Source organism: Rhinoraja longicauda, chromosome 14 (genome assembly GCF_053455715.1).
Source record: "Rhinoraja longicauda isolate Sanriku21f chromosome 14, sRhiLon1.1, whole genome shotgun sequence".
Lineage (NCBI taxonomy): Eukaryota > Metazoa > Chordata > Chondrichthyes > Rajiformes > Arhynchobatidae > Rhinoraja > Rhinoraja longicauda.
The window spans coordinates 12,013,635-12,029,881 of NC_135966.1; the positions used below are offsets into that span (position 1 = coordinate 12,013,635).

Here is a 16,247-nt window from a genome sequence, read left to right on the forward strand (position 1 = left end):
CTCCGTATCCATTTGGCCCACTCTTGCGGCTTTGAAAAGTCGAAGGACTCCGGAGGCTGGATGCTAAATGTAGCATTTGGTCCTACCGGAGCTCTCTGTGCGTTGTCATCTTGCATGTCGCACTCTTCTTTCTCTTTTGCCGTCAACGAGCTCCAAACGATAGTTGTTCGACTCAAAGTACACTTCACGCACCCTACAGGACTTCTGACACCATGTTGTGTTCTTTAAAAAGATACAGTGAGTCCGACTGTGTTTTTACGCGAGTGTTTATTCAACCGCCATCTGCTCCCCCGGGCTCCTCCCTGTCGCCCTCTGATGACCCCCTACCAATAGACCTGTGTAGTCTTAAAGGCACATTGCAATAACACCACAATATTTGCCCAGCAGCTTTTGAAAGTCCACATATTTTTTTGAAAGTTCACAGTTTTTTTGTAAGTCCATCACAAACATTGACGGTTAACCAGCTCTTGTTACTTCATCAAATTAGTTTAATCAGATCTATGAAGAAAATATGGTTTTAACAAATCCATGCTGGCAGTCATTTATTAATATACAATTTTCCAAATAACTAATTTTGTTCCAGATTGATATCGCTCAGGCTCCAAAACAGCAACATTAGGCAGAATCGTCTGTGGTCTTTAGAAACTAAACAAACTTACGGCAGTTTCTGTGGCTGCAGAAAGAGAAGCATATATCTTACCTCCTTTTTGGAACTGGGGCATAATAGTTGAAGTCCTCCAGTTTCATCGCACTACTCACACTTCCCTGATATTGAAAAGTTGTAACCAGTGCCTTTGCTTTCCCTATCCTTACTTCTCTTAGCTATAATCCACTCAGAGTTGGTGACATTTCCACTTTGAGGACCATCAACCTACGCGGTTCCTCCTCTTCATTCCATTCAACTTCCTTTCCATCACCTCCTCCTTTGTGATATTGAAATTATCCTCAGACTTACTGAAGAGTTGCAAAGCACCCACATAATACCTCTTTGCACGTGTCTATCTTCAGTATAAACCAGCATCTGCAGCTTCTTTCCACACATAATACCTCGCCCTTGCCTTGAGGTAACATATGACTTTCTGAACACTAATTAGCCTCACCTTCCTTTGACAATCCAATCATTCTTTATAGAAGACTTGAATTTTCTTTCATGTTACTTGCCAATATAAAATCACTCATTTTTAACCATTCATTTAAATTTACAATGCTGGTGTGTTCTTTCTTTATACATATTGGTTGCCTATTCCATTATGTGCCTGGCTTTGTTTTCTCTTTCATTTTATAATAATAATAATAATAATAATAATAAACATTAATTTTATATAGCGCTTTTCAAAATACTTAGACGCTTTACAAACAGTCAAGACATGAAAACAAACAAACGAACAAAAGATTTGTCCTGACGGAGAAGCGGCGAACAAATAGCGCCAGCGTCCTCTCACGTCAGGCCCGGCACTAAACAATAAAGAACACAAGACACACAATTACAATTTAACACAAACAACCATCACAGTGATTGCTCCAGGCACACCCTCACTGTGATGGAAGGCAAAGAAAAGTCTTATCTCTAAACTTCTAAATCACTTTTAACTTCTAAATCAAAACACTAAATAGGAATAAGGAAAGAAAAAAAAAACTGAAATCATAAAGTAAGCGAGTAACATTCAGAGCAATGTTAGAGAACCTTGTTCTTCAATGAAGTTCAAGAATTCAGCTCTTTTGCTCATATTTAAAACAATTGAGAGTGGTCCTGCCTCAACCAAACTGAGCATCCATGAGCAAGTTATTGGTAAGTTCCCCAGAAATGGACTGTTGATAATTCCTAATGCCACTTAACTGGTGCTTGAGAGTTGAACAGCGTGGTGCTTTTCAATGGTGATTTTATTTTCTTGTCACATGTGCAAAGTGCAAACGCACGGTGAAATTAATTTCTTACAAACAGTCCATTGTAGAGGTGGGTGCAATGGTGATGATTAGAAAACATTTAAATAGATGGCACTGTGTTGCACAGCGGTTGAGTTGCTGCCTTACAGCGCCAGAGACCCGGGGTCAATCCTAATTACGGGTGCTGTCTGTACAGAATTTGTACGATCTCCTTGTGGCCGTGTGGATTTTTGTCATGTGCTCTGGTTTCCACCCACACTCCAAAGACGTACAGGTTTGCAGATTAATTGGCTTCGGTAAAAATTATAAATTGTCCCTAGTATGTAGGATAGTGTTAGTGTACGGGGATCGACGTGGCGATGGGCCAGTTTCTGCTCTGTCTCTCTAAAATCAAATGATAGGAAAGGTTTCAAGGTCTGAAGAAGGGTCCCAACCCAAAACAACACCCATCCTTTATCTTCAGAGATGCTGCCTGACTCACTGAATTATTCCAGCACTTTGTGTCCATCTAAGGCTTCGAGAGATACAAGTCAAATGGGACTAGAAGTTATACAATCTGGTTAGCATGGATAATTTGGGCCAAAGGGTCTATGACTCTCTAGCAACCATTCGATTGCCCCCTTGAGACACTGAGCAATGTGGTGGTGATGGGAGGAAGAGTATTTATGAATTCAAAATTACTTGCTTTAGTTTGTTTCATATTTTTCAAACACTATTAAAAAGTTACTATGTACCTTTAATATATATATTTTTTTAAACACGATATTTTTACCTCTGTCACTGAAGTCATCTACAAGTATGATCTCTGCAATAAGTTCTGGAGGTGAGCGATTAAGGACACTGTGCACAGTTCGAAGGAGCGAAGACCAGCCTTCATTGTGGAATGGTATAATGATACTGGAATTTGGCAGTTTCTCCATATACAATTTCTTCTTGCAGCTGTTAATCAAAAAGGCACAATTAATGGTTATTATGCAACCTTCTCCACCAAGCTCAATGACCGCTCATAGGTTCTAGGGGCAGAATAAGGCCATTCGGCACATCAAGTCTGCCATTCAATCATGGCTGGTCTATCTTTCCCTCTCAACCCCATTCTCCTGCCTACGCCCCATAACCCCTGACACCCTTATTAATCAAGAATCTGTCAATCTCCACCTTAATAAAATCCCTTGACTTGGCCTCGATGCCAAGTTATGCCAATACTTCATCCATCCCTACTGCTGTATGATATTTACATAGATCCTACAAGCTCCATCAGATTACTGTTATAATCTGATGGAGCATAACCCGATCAGATTCAATCTCAGGGATTCAATCTCAGGGAGACAAGTTTGATTTTCTTTTTATTACTACCTATCTGTGCATGGTACGGAGATAATGGTAGAAGAAGTCTCCATCTGGGTCTCATGAACTTAATCAGGTTAATTGGAGGAAAGAAAATCTTAACAACTGGTATCATGTTTGGTCCCTTATCAACAAACAGCCAACTTCGTACTGCAGTCAGGCAGCCAGACCAAAGACTGCTTTAATATGGAGCTAAAGACGTACAGGTTTGTAGGTTAATTGGCTGGGCAAATGTAAAAATTGTCCCTAGTGGGTGTAGGATAGTGTTAATGTGCGGGGATCGCTGGGCGGCGCGGACCCGATGGGCCGAAGGGCCTGTTTCTGCGCTGTATCTCTAAAAATCTAAGGAGCAACTAAGAACACAAGAAATAGGATGAGTATGTCCAAATAGTCCTTCAAGCCTGTTCCACTGTTTAATGCGATCATGGCAGACCTGACCTCCATTTTCCTGCCCAATCCCCATCATCACCGACTCCCAGGCAGACTAGAAATCTGTTCTCCTCAACCTTGAAAGTATTTGATGAGTCTGCTTCCACAGTTCATCGTGGCAGAGAATGACAAAGATTCACAAACCGTAGTAATTCATCTCCATCTCATATCGGTGCCCCCCCCCCCCCCCTTTACTCTGAGATGATAGCACTGCCTACTTTGATCAAACCCTCTCCTTCGACAAACACATCAAACACATCACAAAGACAGCCTTCTTCCACCTCAAAAACATTGCCCGTCTCCGTCCATCCCTCTCCTCCACAGCTGCAGAAACCCTCATCCACGCCTTCATCACCTCCCGTCTGGACTACTGCACAGCCTCCTCTATGGCGCACCCTCAAAAATCATCAGTAAACTTCAATACATTCAAAACTCCGCTGCCCGTCTACTCACCCACACCCCGATCCGTGACCATATCACCCCCGTCCTTTACAAACTCCACTGGCTCCCCATCCCCCAGAGAATCCAGTACAAAATCCTCCTCATAACCTACAAAGCCCTCCATAACCTGGCCCCATCCTACCTGACCGACCTCCTCCACAGGCACACTCCCACCTGCACCCTCCGCTCTGCTGCTGCCAATCTCCTATCCCCCCACATCCGGACCAAACTCAGATCCTGGGGGGACAGGGCTTTCTCCATCGCTGCTCCCACCCTATGGAACTCACTACCCCAAACCGTTAGAGACTCCTCCACACTCACCACATTCAAAACATCGCTGAAGTCTCACCTGTTCAGTACTGCCTTCAACCACTGAAGGTCACCTCACCTTCTGTCTCCTTTCTCTGTTCGTTTACATATTTACTTATTTATCTATTTATTCATTTCCCTATGTTCTCTAAATCTCTGTAAAGCGTCTTTGAGTATATGAAAAGCGCTATATAAATAAAATGCATTATTATTATTATTATTACTTCTAGGTCCCCCTCTTGAGGATAACCATCCTCTTCCCACCTATCATGTCAGGAAATAAAATGATCTCTCATTCTTCTGATTGTCAATATTTATAGGCCGAATCTGCTCAACGTTTCTGAGGCATAAAACAAGTTGATTAAAAAAATTGTAGTCGAGTCAAAACAAAGTTAGGACTTGACAAAGCAATGGAGAAGAGCGTTGTGTATTAGGTTTTTCTTGCATGTACATGGTAGAATTGCTTTTCAATGCTATTTAAAAGTATAGTTGGTCATGTTTTCCAACTAGCACAATGAATATGTTTACAGCAGGTGATGGCTTGCTTCTTCTGATATAATCATTGGTCAGATGCCTTGAGGCTGTAAGATCCCCAGAGAAGATTCCATCTGTCAACTCCTCACCCAATCTGTCCATACTCCCACCAGAAGCAGAAATTAGACTGTAACCACGCACAACAAATACATTTAAAAAAGGATTTAAAAAAAGATGGGATTGAAAGGTATGAGCTGGACAGAAAAATAACTAAGCTTATGAAGATATCTCTTGTATGAAATTTTAAATTTTGTTTGATAATGCATTTATGATAAGCTTTTACTACTACAGGGCAGCACAGTAGTGCAGCGGTAAAGTTGCTGCCTTACAGAGACCCTTGTTTGATTCTGACTACAGGTGTTATCTGTATGGAGTTTGTACGTTCTCCCTGCAACCGCATGGGTTTTCCCCGAGTGCTCTGGTTTCCTCACACCCAAAAACATACATGTTTGTAGGTTAATTGGCTTGAAAAGTGACCTTCCCCCTTAACACCAAAAGACACAAGACTGTAAATTGTAAATTGTCTCTCGTGTGTAGGATAGTGCTGTCTATGGGAATCGCTGGTCGGTGCGGACTCGGTGGGCCGAACGGTATGTTTCCACACTGTTTCTCTCATGTCTAAAATCCAAAAAATTAAAGTTTAAAAATATTCAAGATACAAAACAGAAATTACTCCAAATTCTGATGAAAGGTCATTGACCTGAAGTGTTAACTATCTCCCCCACCAAATGCTGCCTTCTCTGTTGAGTATTTCCAGCATTTCCTGCTTTTATTTTAAATAAATGCATCTTGCTCAATACTCTAATCAGCTACTTGCTCATTTAAGTGACCGATCTCAGTTTTTATTCCCCATAAACAGATCTGATATTATTCAGCTACTCTAACTTGGAAATGACCTCACCATCAGTGATTTGTGGGCTAATGTTGACCAGAAACTTAGCTGTACCAGCTGCAAAAGTATGTTTTTTGTGTCTATCCTCTTCAGATGTGGCCTGACCTGCTCAGTTACTTTGGCACTTTGTGTTTTGAAATTGTTGACATGATTACTTCTCCTGGACCACCCATATTGAAGAAACAACCAAGAAAGCACACCAACGCCAAGACTTACTCAGAAGGTTTAGGAGGTTTGGTATGTCCCCTATAACTCTCACCAACATCTACAGATGCACCATAGAAAGCATTTTATCAGTATGCATCAAGGCTTGGTTTGGGAACAGCTTCGTCCAAGAATGCAAGGAATTGCAGTGAATTGTGGACGCAGCCCAGACCATCACACAAACCACCCTCCCTTCCATTGACACCAATTATACCTCATGCTGCCTCGGCAAGGCCAGCAGCATAATCAAGGACGAGTTGCACCCTGACCACTCCTTTTTCCCTCTCACACCAGGCAAAAGATATAGAACTGTGAAAACACACACAATCAGATTCGGGGACAGTTTCTTCCCAGCTGTTATCAGGCAACTGAATCATCCTACCACAACTAGAGAGCAGTGCTGAACTACTATCTACCTCTTTGATGACCCTCGAACTACACTTGATCGGACTTTGCTGGCTTTACCTTACACTAAACGTTACCCCCTTGTCATGTATCTATACACCGTAAATAGATTTATTGTAATCATGTATTGTGTTTCTGCTAACTGGCGAGCACTCAACAAAAAGTTTTTCACTGTACCGAGGCAAAAAACTAAACTAAATTATTGATTTTCTGAATTCCCCAGTTCTTGATCAACCTCTGATGTAATGTTTCAGGCCTTTGTGATGCTGGACCCTGTGTAATGCTCAAATCATAGTAATTTGGATGAGACTGGATGTTATTACACAAATAGACAGACATAAAAAGCTGGAGTAGCTCAGCGGGTTAGACAGCATCGCTGGAGAACAGGAATAGATGACGTTTCGGGTCGAGATGCTTCTTCAGACTGAGAGTCGGGGAAAGGGAAATAAGAGATATAGACGATGATCTTGAGAGATATAGAACAAATCAATGAAAGATATGCAAAAAAGGAATGATGATAAAGGAGACACGCCATTGTTAGCTGTGGCCTTGGTGAAAACAAGTAACATACAATGAGACTCAAAAATACTAGTATGAAGCATTACAGAAATGCGCTGCGAGTTGAAATGCTGCCTTCTCACTTTCTCTCAAACACTTCACTTAATTGGTACAACTGCAAAAATTGTATTATTAAGGTAATTGCAATTAAATGAGGTGCGAGTAGCTATTTGAGACCGGAGGGCATAATTTGCCTGAAATCATCAGACCCTTTAAATAGATAAGTGCAATTAAGAGATTAACAATGTGTGAACAAGTCTTTGAAACTACTTTGGCTTCAAGTCTTTAAATCATCAAATTGTAGGTTAAGTATTTTTCAAACAGGCTACAATAATGATCAGGAGGAGCTTCTGCAAGGTTATAATGTTCTTCCAGCACAAATTGTCCAAAAATGGCCAAATTAACACAATGACAGCATTAGTAAGTATTTATTGCACCTGGTTCAAATTAATTTTCCATGATCTTTTGTGCTACTTAAAGACCTTGCCTCATTCCAATTAAACTGGCCACACCCTCACAGAATCAATCATAGCAAATTGAATCTTTCTTCAACTCTTAAATATCATGGGTATTTAATAGGATTTTTATTCATTTACTAAAGCACTGACTACTGGGCAGCAATTGTGTTCACCCAATGACCTTGAAACAAAGTACCCCGAGGTCTTGTTTGTCGTAATCAGGGCACCTCAAGAGTACGTTACCAAAATACTATCCTGTTCCACAAAAGGCTCAAACAACCTCGATCACTGCAACTTTTCAAAAGATGCCTTCTGCTCCATCCCATAAGTCCGGAAAATCTGACTATCAAGTTATGCTCTGTCTCCCTGCTAACAATAAGAAACTGAAGTGCGAGGATGCAATATGGAAAGGCATACATTGTTGGTCTGAGATACAGACAAGCTCCTCCTTTGAGAAAACCCACGCTGGTCACAGGGAGAACATACAAACTCCATACAGACAGCACCAGTTGTCAGGATCGAACCTGGGTCTCTGGCGCTGTAAGGCAGCAACTCTACCGCTGCACCACCGTACCGCCCTAAGTCATTAGCCCTATTGTGGGATATTGGCAACTGCCCCATGTCAAGTAGGGCCAGTATATGTGGTAGGGGTTGTAACGGGGCAACAGTATGATGATCTTAGCAGAAAAAAATATGAGGTCGTGAAATTGCAAACAACATTTAAACTAAAAGAGACCAATCTTGCTTCGAGCTTGCAGTTAGTTTACTCACTTTGGATGCCGAATGTCTGGGAGGCTCCGATTCAGAGAGATTTTGTCGCTGACGTAGATGTTGAAACCATTTTCACTATACGCTTTATCAAATCGATCCTCATCAGACATTGGAACAGGTTTCCCTTGTTCACCAAATCCTAAGAAGATAAAGGCAAAGTTAAAATACTGAAAATTCAACCTTTCAGGTGATCCCAGAACAGCGCTGTCCAGGTAATAGAAATTCACTCTTCTGTACTTCATATATCACTTCACATATCACCTGTCCAAGTGCCTTCTAAATATTGTTACAATACCTGCTTTGATTACCTCCTCTGGCAGCTTGCTCCATAAACCCACCATCGTCTGTGTGAAAAAGTTGCCCTTCAGGTTCCTATTAAATCTTTCCCTTCTCACATTGAACCAATAACCTCTGGTTCTTGAATCCCCTACTCTGGGTAAAAGACTGCGCATTCATCTATCTATTCCTCTCATAATTTAATACGTTTCTTTTTGATCACCCCTCAGCTACCTATGCTCCAAGCAACAACACCCTAACTTGCCCAACCTCTCCCTGCAGCACAGGCCCTCAAATCCTGGCAACTTCCTCATAAATCTCATCCAAAAAAAATCTAGCATGCGGAGTAAACATTTTCTCATGAAATTTATGAAAAAAGTAAGTGAATAAACAAATTTTATTTATTTTCATCTTGCAGTTCTTGACACGTGCACACGTATAGAAAAGACAGACAGGTGGGCAGAGGGGGTGGGGTTGCTCTGATGGTAAGGAATGATATTCATTCCCTTGCAAGGGGTGACATAGAATCAGGAGATGTTGAATCAGTATGGATAGAAATGAGAAATTGTAAGGGTAAAAAGACCCTAATGGGAGTTATCTATAGGCCCCCAAACAGTAGCCTCGACTTAGGGTGCAAGTTAAATCAGGAGATAAAATTGGCGTGTCAAAAATGTAATGCTACGGTGGTTATGGGAGATTTCAACATGCAGGTAGACTGGGAAAATCAGGTTGGAAATGGACCCCAGGAAAGAGAGTTTGTAGAGTGCCTTCGAGATGGATTCTTAGAACAGCTTGTACTGGAGCCTACCAGGGAGAAGGCAATTCTGGATTTAGTGTTGTGTAATGATCCTGATCTGATAAGGGGACTAGAGGTAAAAGAGCCATTAGGAGGCAGTGATCACAACATGATAAGTTTTACTCTGCAAATGGAAAGGCAGAAGGGAAAATCGGAAGTGTCGGTATTACAGTATAGCAAAGGGGATTACAGAGGCATGAGGCGGGAGCTGGCCAAAATTGATTGGAAGGAGGCCCTAGCAGGGAAGACGGTAGAACAGCAATGGCAGGTATTCCTGGGAATAATGCAGAGGTTGCAGGATCAATTTATTCCAAAGAGGTGGAAAGACTCTAAGGGGAGTAAGAGACACCTGTGGCTGACAAGGGAAGTCAGGGACAGCATAAAAATTAAGGAGAGGAAGTATAACATAGCAAAGAAGAGTGGGAAGACAGAGGATTGGGACTCTTTTAAAGAGCAACAAAAGTTAACTAAAAAGGCAATACGAGGAGAAAAGATGAGGTACGAGGGTAAACTAGCCAATAATATAAAGGAGGATAGCAAAAGTTTTTTTAGGTACGTGAAGAGGAAAAAAATAGTCAAGGCAAATGTGGGTCCCTTGAAGACAGAAGCAGGGGAATTTATTATGGGGAACAAAGAAATGGCAGACGAGTTAAACCGTTACTTTGGATCTGTCTTCACTGAGGAAGATACACACAATCTCCCAAATGTTCTAGGGGCTGGAGAACCTAGGGTGATGGAGGAACTGAAGGAAATCCACATTAGGCAGGAAATGGTTTTGGGTAGACTGATGGGACTGAAGGCTGATAAATCCCCAGGGCCTGATGGTCTGCATCCCAGAGTACTTAAGGAGGTGGCTCTAGAAATAGTGGAAGCATTGGAGATCATTTTTCAATGTTCTATAGATTCAGGATCAGTTCCTGTGGATTGGAGGATAGCAAATGTTATCCCACTTTTTAAGAAAGGAGGGAGAGAGAAAACGGGTAATTATAGACCAGTTAGTCTGACATCAGTGGTGGGGAAAATGCTGGAGTCAATTATAAAAGACGAAATTGCTGAGCATTTGGATAGCAGTAACGGGATCGTTCCGAGTCAGCATGGATTTACGAAGGGGAAATCATGCTTGACAAATCTACTGGAATTTTTTGAGGATGTAACTAGGAAAATTGACAAGGGAGAGTCAGTGGATGTGGTGTACCTCGACTTTCAGAAAGCCTTCGACAAGGTCCCACATAGGAGATTAGTGGGCAAAATTAGGGCACATGGTATTGGGGGTAGGGTACTGACATGGATAGAAAATTGGTTAACAGACAGAAAGCAAAGAGTGGGGATAAATGGGTCCCTTTCGGAATGGCAGGTAGTGACCAGTGGGGTACCGCAAGGTTCGGTGCTGGGACCCCAGCTATTTACGATATACATTAATGACTTAGACGGAGGGATTAAAAGTACCATTAGCAAATTTGCAGATGATACTAAGTTGGGGGGTAGTGTGAATTGTGAGGAAGATGCAATAAGGCTGCAGGGTGACCTGGACAGGTTGTGTGAGTGGGCGGATACATGGCAGATGCAGTTTAATGTAGATAAGTGTGAGGTTATTCACTTTGGAAGTAAGAATAGAAAGGCAGATTATTATCTGAATGGTGTCAAGTTAGGAGGAGGGGGAGTTCAACGAGATCTGGGTGTCCTAGTGCATCAGTCAATGAAAGGAAGCATGCAGGTTCAGCAGGCAGTGAAGAAAGCCAATGGAATGTTGGCCTTCGTAACAAGAGGAGTTGAGTATAGGAGCAAAGAGGTCCTTCTACAGTTGTACCGGGCCCTGGTGAGACCGCACCTGGAGTACTGTGTGCAGTTTTGGTCTCCAAATTTGAGGAAGGATATTCTTGCTATGGAGGGCGTGCAGCGTAGGTTCACTAGATTAATTCCCGGAATGGCGGGACTGTCGTATGTTGAAAGGCTGGAGCGATTGGGCTTGTATACACTGGAATTTAGAAGGATGAGGGGGGATCTTATTGAAACATATAAGATAATTAGGGGATTGGACACATTAGAGGCAGATAACATGTTCCCAATGTTGGGGGAGTCCAGAACAAGGGGCCACAGTTTGAGAATAAGGGGTAGGCCATTTAGAACGGAGATGAGGAAGAACTTTTTCAGTCAGAGGGTGGTGAAGGTGTGGAATTCTCTGCCTCAGAAGGCAGTGGAGGCCAGTTCGTTGGATGCTTTCAAGAGAGAGCTGGATAGAGCTCTTAAGGATAGCGGAGTGAGGGGGTATGGGGAGAAGGCAGGAACGGGGTACTGATTGATAGTGATCAGCCATGATCGCATTGAATGGCGGTGCTGGCTCGAAGGGCTGAATGGCCTACTCCTGCACCTATTGTCTATAACATGCCTTTGCATTATGGAAAAGCTCAAAAGTGGCTGTTTAGAAATGCAATGCCATGTAACACAGGAATCACCTGTAATCTCAAATTCTGTCAAATTTACTGCTAAATCAATCTTAAGCTTCCTTGCTGTGGTTAAGGTTAATTATCCCCCATGTTAATATACCAGGCATCACTGGTGAAAGATAAACAAAATCAATAGTATTAAACCATGTAGTTCATCAAGTCACATCAAGTTTCGCTGCAGGTGGTTGGAAATGTTAAAAGGACCAAAGACAAATCATTCAAACCTAAATCATTCCATGAATATATTAGGAACAAGAGGGTAAGAAAATAACTGCAGATGCTGGTACAAATCGAAGGTATTTATTCACAAAATGCTGGAGTAACTCAGCAGGTCAGGCAGCATCTCAGGAGATAAGGAATGGGTGACGTTTCGGGTCGAGACCCTTCTTCAGTCTTGACCCGAAACGTCACCCATTCCTTCTCTCCTGAGATGCTGCCTGACCTGCTGAGTTACTCCAGCATTTTGTGAAGGAACAAGAGGGTGGCTAGGGAAAGAGCGGATATCCTTTGGGCCCAAAGTGGTTGGGGCCAGGGGATGTGAGTGAGATCCAAAATAATATTTATCACCTGTTTTCACCAAGGAGAAGGCCATGCAGGTTAGCAAGTTCAGTGAGGGACACATTGATAGTCGAGAGCTGTTAGTATTAAGAAAGTGGAGTTTTTAAGATGTCTTGGAACTCAAAAAGAAGGATAGATAAAACCCCAGCGTTAGATGAGATATACCACGCAAGGCCATGGGAAGCAAGAGATGAGATTGTTGGGTATCCAACGGAGATCTTTGCACATTCATTAGTCACAGGCAAGCTACCAAAAGACTGGAGGATTGCTAATGGTGTTCCTTTATCCAAGATGGACTGCAGGGATAAGCTAGGGAACTGCAGACCAATGAGATTTATCTCAATGGTATTGGGATTATAGGAGAGAATTCCAAGGGATGGGATTTATGTACATTTGGGAAGCCACAGAAGATCGGGTAAAGCCAACTTGGCTTTGTGTGCGGTGTGTTGGGTGGGGTGGGGTGGCAGTAGATATTGTTTATATGGTTTAGATGTTGTTTATAAGTGAGGCATTTGACTGGATATCGCATAGTAGGCTGGTTCAGAAGGTTAAGGTACATGGGATCCAAAGCAAGTTGGCTATTTGGCCCAAAATTGGCTTAGTGATAGGGGGCAAAGGGGAATGGTGGAAGAATGTTTTTCTAATTTTATGTCTGTGACTTATGATGCTTTGCAGGGATCTTTGTTGTTTGTTATATATATTAACGTTTGGGATGTGAATGTAGGCCAATATTGTACATCTTGCACCACACTGAAAATGCCTTGTTCTCACCAGCTTTTTTTAAAGACATAACCATATGGCATATTCTATAACCCTTTTTTTCCACTTCAAAGTGGAACATATTTTGATCATGTTCAGGAAATGGACAGGCCATTTTCCGTATATTGACAATATATCTCTCCTTTTCCATTTGTACCTATGTGTATTGCTGTTGAGCTAGACTTTTTTGTTACGATAATTATGTTATTGCTCATTTCAGCGGGTCATTCTATATATATAGAGAACGGAATAATTAAGCCTTAAGGTGCAATACCAAGTTGCAACAGTTTACATGTATCGTCTAGATAGCTTTTATCATGGTGATCTATGTTGCTAAAATATCTGTTGACTTAAATGTTGAGCATTTTCCAATTCAGTATATTAATGAAACAACTGGGAATAATCATATATTTGGATCAAGTCACATTAGCTCCTGTAAAGTATGCAAGAATATTAATGAACTATTCACTACAGCACACGGGCAGCATGCCAGCATCTCCCAGCCTACTTGGTATAGTTTCTGCTTGCAGCTAGCTGACATTTGCTGGATCATTTATCTGTGATGCATATCAACAGGGATCCGACAGAAGCAGAGTCTGCACTACTTAAAGCTAGCTTGCAACTCTTAAAGGGAGAGTTGTACTGTGGCTGGAACCGATGCCGTTCGCTAGTCTGGAACCCAAACCAGAGAATGAGAAAATAACTGACTGTCAGTGCTTCATTCAGTTGCAATCAGAGATCTGAAGGAGCAGGTGGCAAGAAGGGTCAGCAATAACCTGCAGGTGGTGCTGTTGAGCACATTACTACAGAACCATTAACCATTGTGACAGTGACAATATATTTTTTTGTGTACGAAGGAATTGCAGATGCTGGTTTAAATCAAAGATAGGCACAAAAAGCTGGAGTAACTCAGTGAGACATGCAGCATCTCTGGAGAGAAGGAATGGGTGACATTTCGGATCGAGACCTTTCTTCAGACTTCCTCGGAGTCTGAAGAAGGGTTTCGACCAGACATGTCACCCATTCCTTCTCTCCAGAGATGCTGCATGTCCTGCTGAGTTACTCCAGCTTTTTGTGCCAATCTACAATATATTTTTTCTTGGGATGTAGTTTTTGATAGCATCTAATTGTCCCTGAACTGACAAGCCAATTAAAAAGTCAAATGTTGGTAATTCTCAAGACAGATATAGGCTGGATATACTTCCTTCGCCGAGGGACAATAGTGAACCATATTGATTTTTAAAATTCCAATACAGTAGTTTCATCATTATTATTAAGGCTATTTTTTTAATTACCAGATTTTTAAATATATTTTATTGGAAGTTTAAAACACATAGTCGCACAAATGCATATCCATTACCATATCACAGGCAGCAACATAGTTTATATTTAGTATATTATTACAAAGCATGTATGTGCTACATTCTTAGAATTTTACATCTTTTTGGAAATTATAACAATATTTCAACATAAATATTTCAAATCAATATTTATATGGAGTTTTCCTATTTATCAGCAGTGAATTGCATGATTTGATTATTGAATACATCAAACATTTTAGTTTTCAGTATTAAATATGTTAGTAGTCAGTTTACAAGTAAATTGGTGACTTTTAAAAATTCCTTTAGTTTCTCAAATTTTGGAAATATTATTTGAACTTATTGCAACTAGTTTTAATGTATTATCAAAACCCTTCTTCTGACTAAACCTCGAGAGGTTAATCAAGACAAATCCATTTCCATCTAAATTCCTAGCTTCTTTCTACCCATTCTTTAACCTCCACCTGCATGTCTGGTTTTAATTTTAGGCCGAGTCAATGTTTTATTGTCATATGTCCCAAAGTCAGACAATGAAACTCTTACAATAATAGTGCAAAGGCAAAAGCAATGCCCCCAAGTCTATGTAGTTCAAAGATTATTTGGAGGCTGTAGTGCTTAATAGCTTTGTGGTTGTAGGGAAGAAGCTGCTCTTGAACCTGGACACGATATTCTGTCATGTGTATAGTGTTCACAGTCTGAAGAAGGGTCTCGACCCGAAAAGCCATCTATTCCTTTTCTCCAGAGATACTGTCTGACCGGCTGAGTTACGCCAGCTTTTTGTGTATGTCTTCAGTTTAAACCAACATCTGCAGTTCCTTCCTTCTCATGCCATTGCTCACTTCCTAACGTCCATGCCTTGTTCCTTAACCCCAAATTCTATCTCACTTTCTTCAACCATTACCCCCTATAACTCTCTTGACCGCCAGGTTCAGGCAAAGCTTCTTCCTAACAAACATCTGGCTCTTAAATACCATACAACACTAACCTCAACTATGAACTATGGATTGTCTTTGGTTGCACTAAGGATGGCTTTTTTTTGCACTAGTACTGTGGTTATTAATTTACTTTAATTTAAATCTATTTAGACAATAGACAATAGGTGCAGGAGTAGGCCATTCGGCCCTTCGAGCCAGCACCGCCATTCAATGTGATCACGGCTGATTTATTATATATTTTCTGTGTGTGTATAGTGTTTACAGGTCTGTTAAAATGATGCTCTTGGCTCCAATTCCTCTTTATTTAATTCCCAACTACACCCAATTGCTGTGAACAAAGCCATGAGAATACATCTATTTAATACAACTTTACCAGCATGACCAATTAGTACTCTCCCGGGTAAATACATACCCAATTTTGCTGCATCTGCTTGGATGGCTTCATTGTCATGCCAATCTTTCTTCCTTAACGCCGCTCCAGTGGAAATGCCATATTGCCTCACCTTGATTGGTAAACCCTTTTCATATATAAAAGAAAAGAAATAGCATCAGACCAATTTAATATTAATAGATATATTCAAGTTGTATGGATAAGTATGCTTGGTTAACAATCTATTGTTGGAAAACCCATCTATATAAGAAATTATAAAGTTCATAACAAAGTTAACCAATTCTGAAATGAGACACACATGTCAATGTATTGTTGCAGGATGAATGCACCAATGGTGCAGTTTTTCATTTTCTAGATTTTCATTATTGATTGATTTTACAATGTTAATAAATTGTAACTAGATGCTCAACCATGAAGAATTGGTCTTCATATGTACCATGTATTGAAAAAAATATCCCTATATTGATAATCATTTCAAAAATAATATTAGAAAATCATTGGTATAACTTGAAAAATTTATCACTTGAACATGCACAAGTG

General features: G+C 41.0%; 1 protein-coding gene across 1 annotated transcript in view; it reads right to left on the reverse strand.

The window, feature by feature from the left end:
* Window positions 1-15,830, reverse strand: part of LOC144600055 (polypeptide N-acetylgalactosaminyltransferase 10-like) — a 48,731-nt gene extending 32,901 nt beyond the window's left edge. Inside the window, exons 1-3 of the mRNA XM_078411417.1 lie at window positions 15,729-15,830; window positions 8,230-8,368; window positions 2,657-2,823 (exon numbers count right to left, since the gene is read on the reverse strand). Of these exons, the coding sequence (XP_078267543.1) occupies window positions 2,657-2,823; window positions 8,230-8,339 (277 nt within the window). The 5' untranslated portion in view covers window positions 8,340-8,368; window positions 15,729-15,830. The remainder of the gene's footprint in view (window positions 1-2,656; window positions 2,824-8,229; window positions 8,369-15,728) is intronic.
* Between the last annotated feature and the right edge of the window lie 417 nt (window positions 15,831-16,247).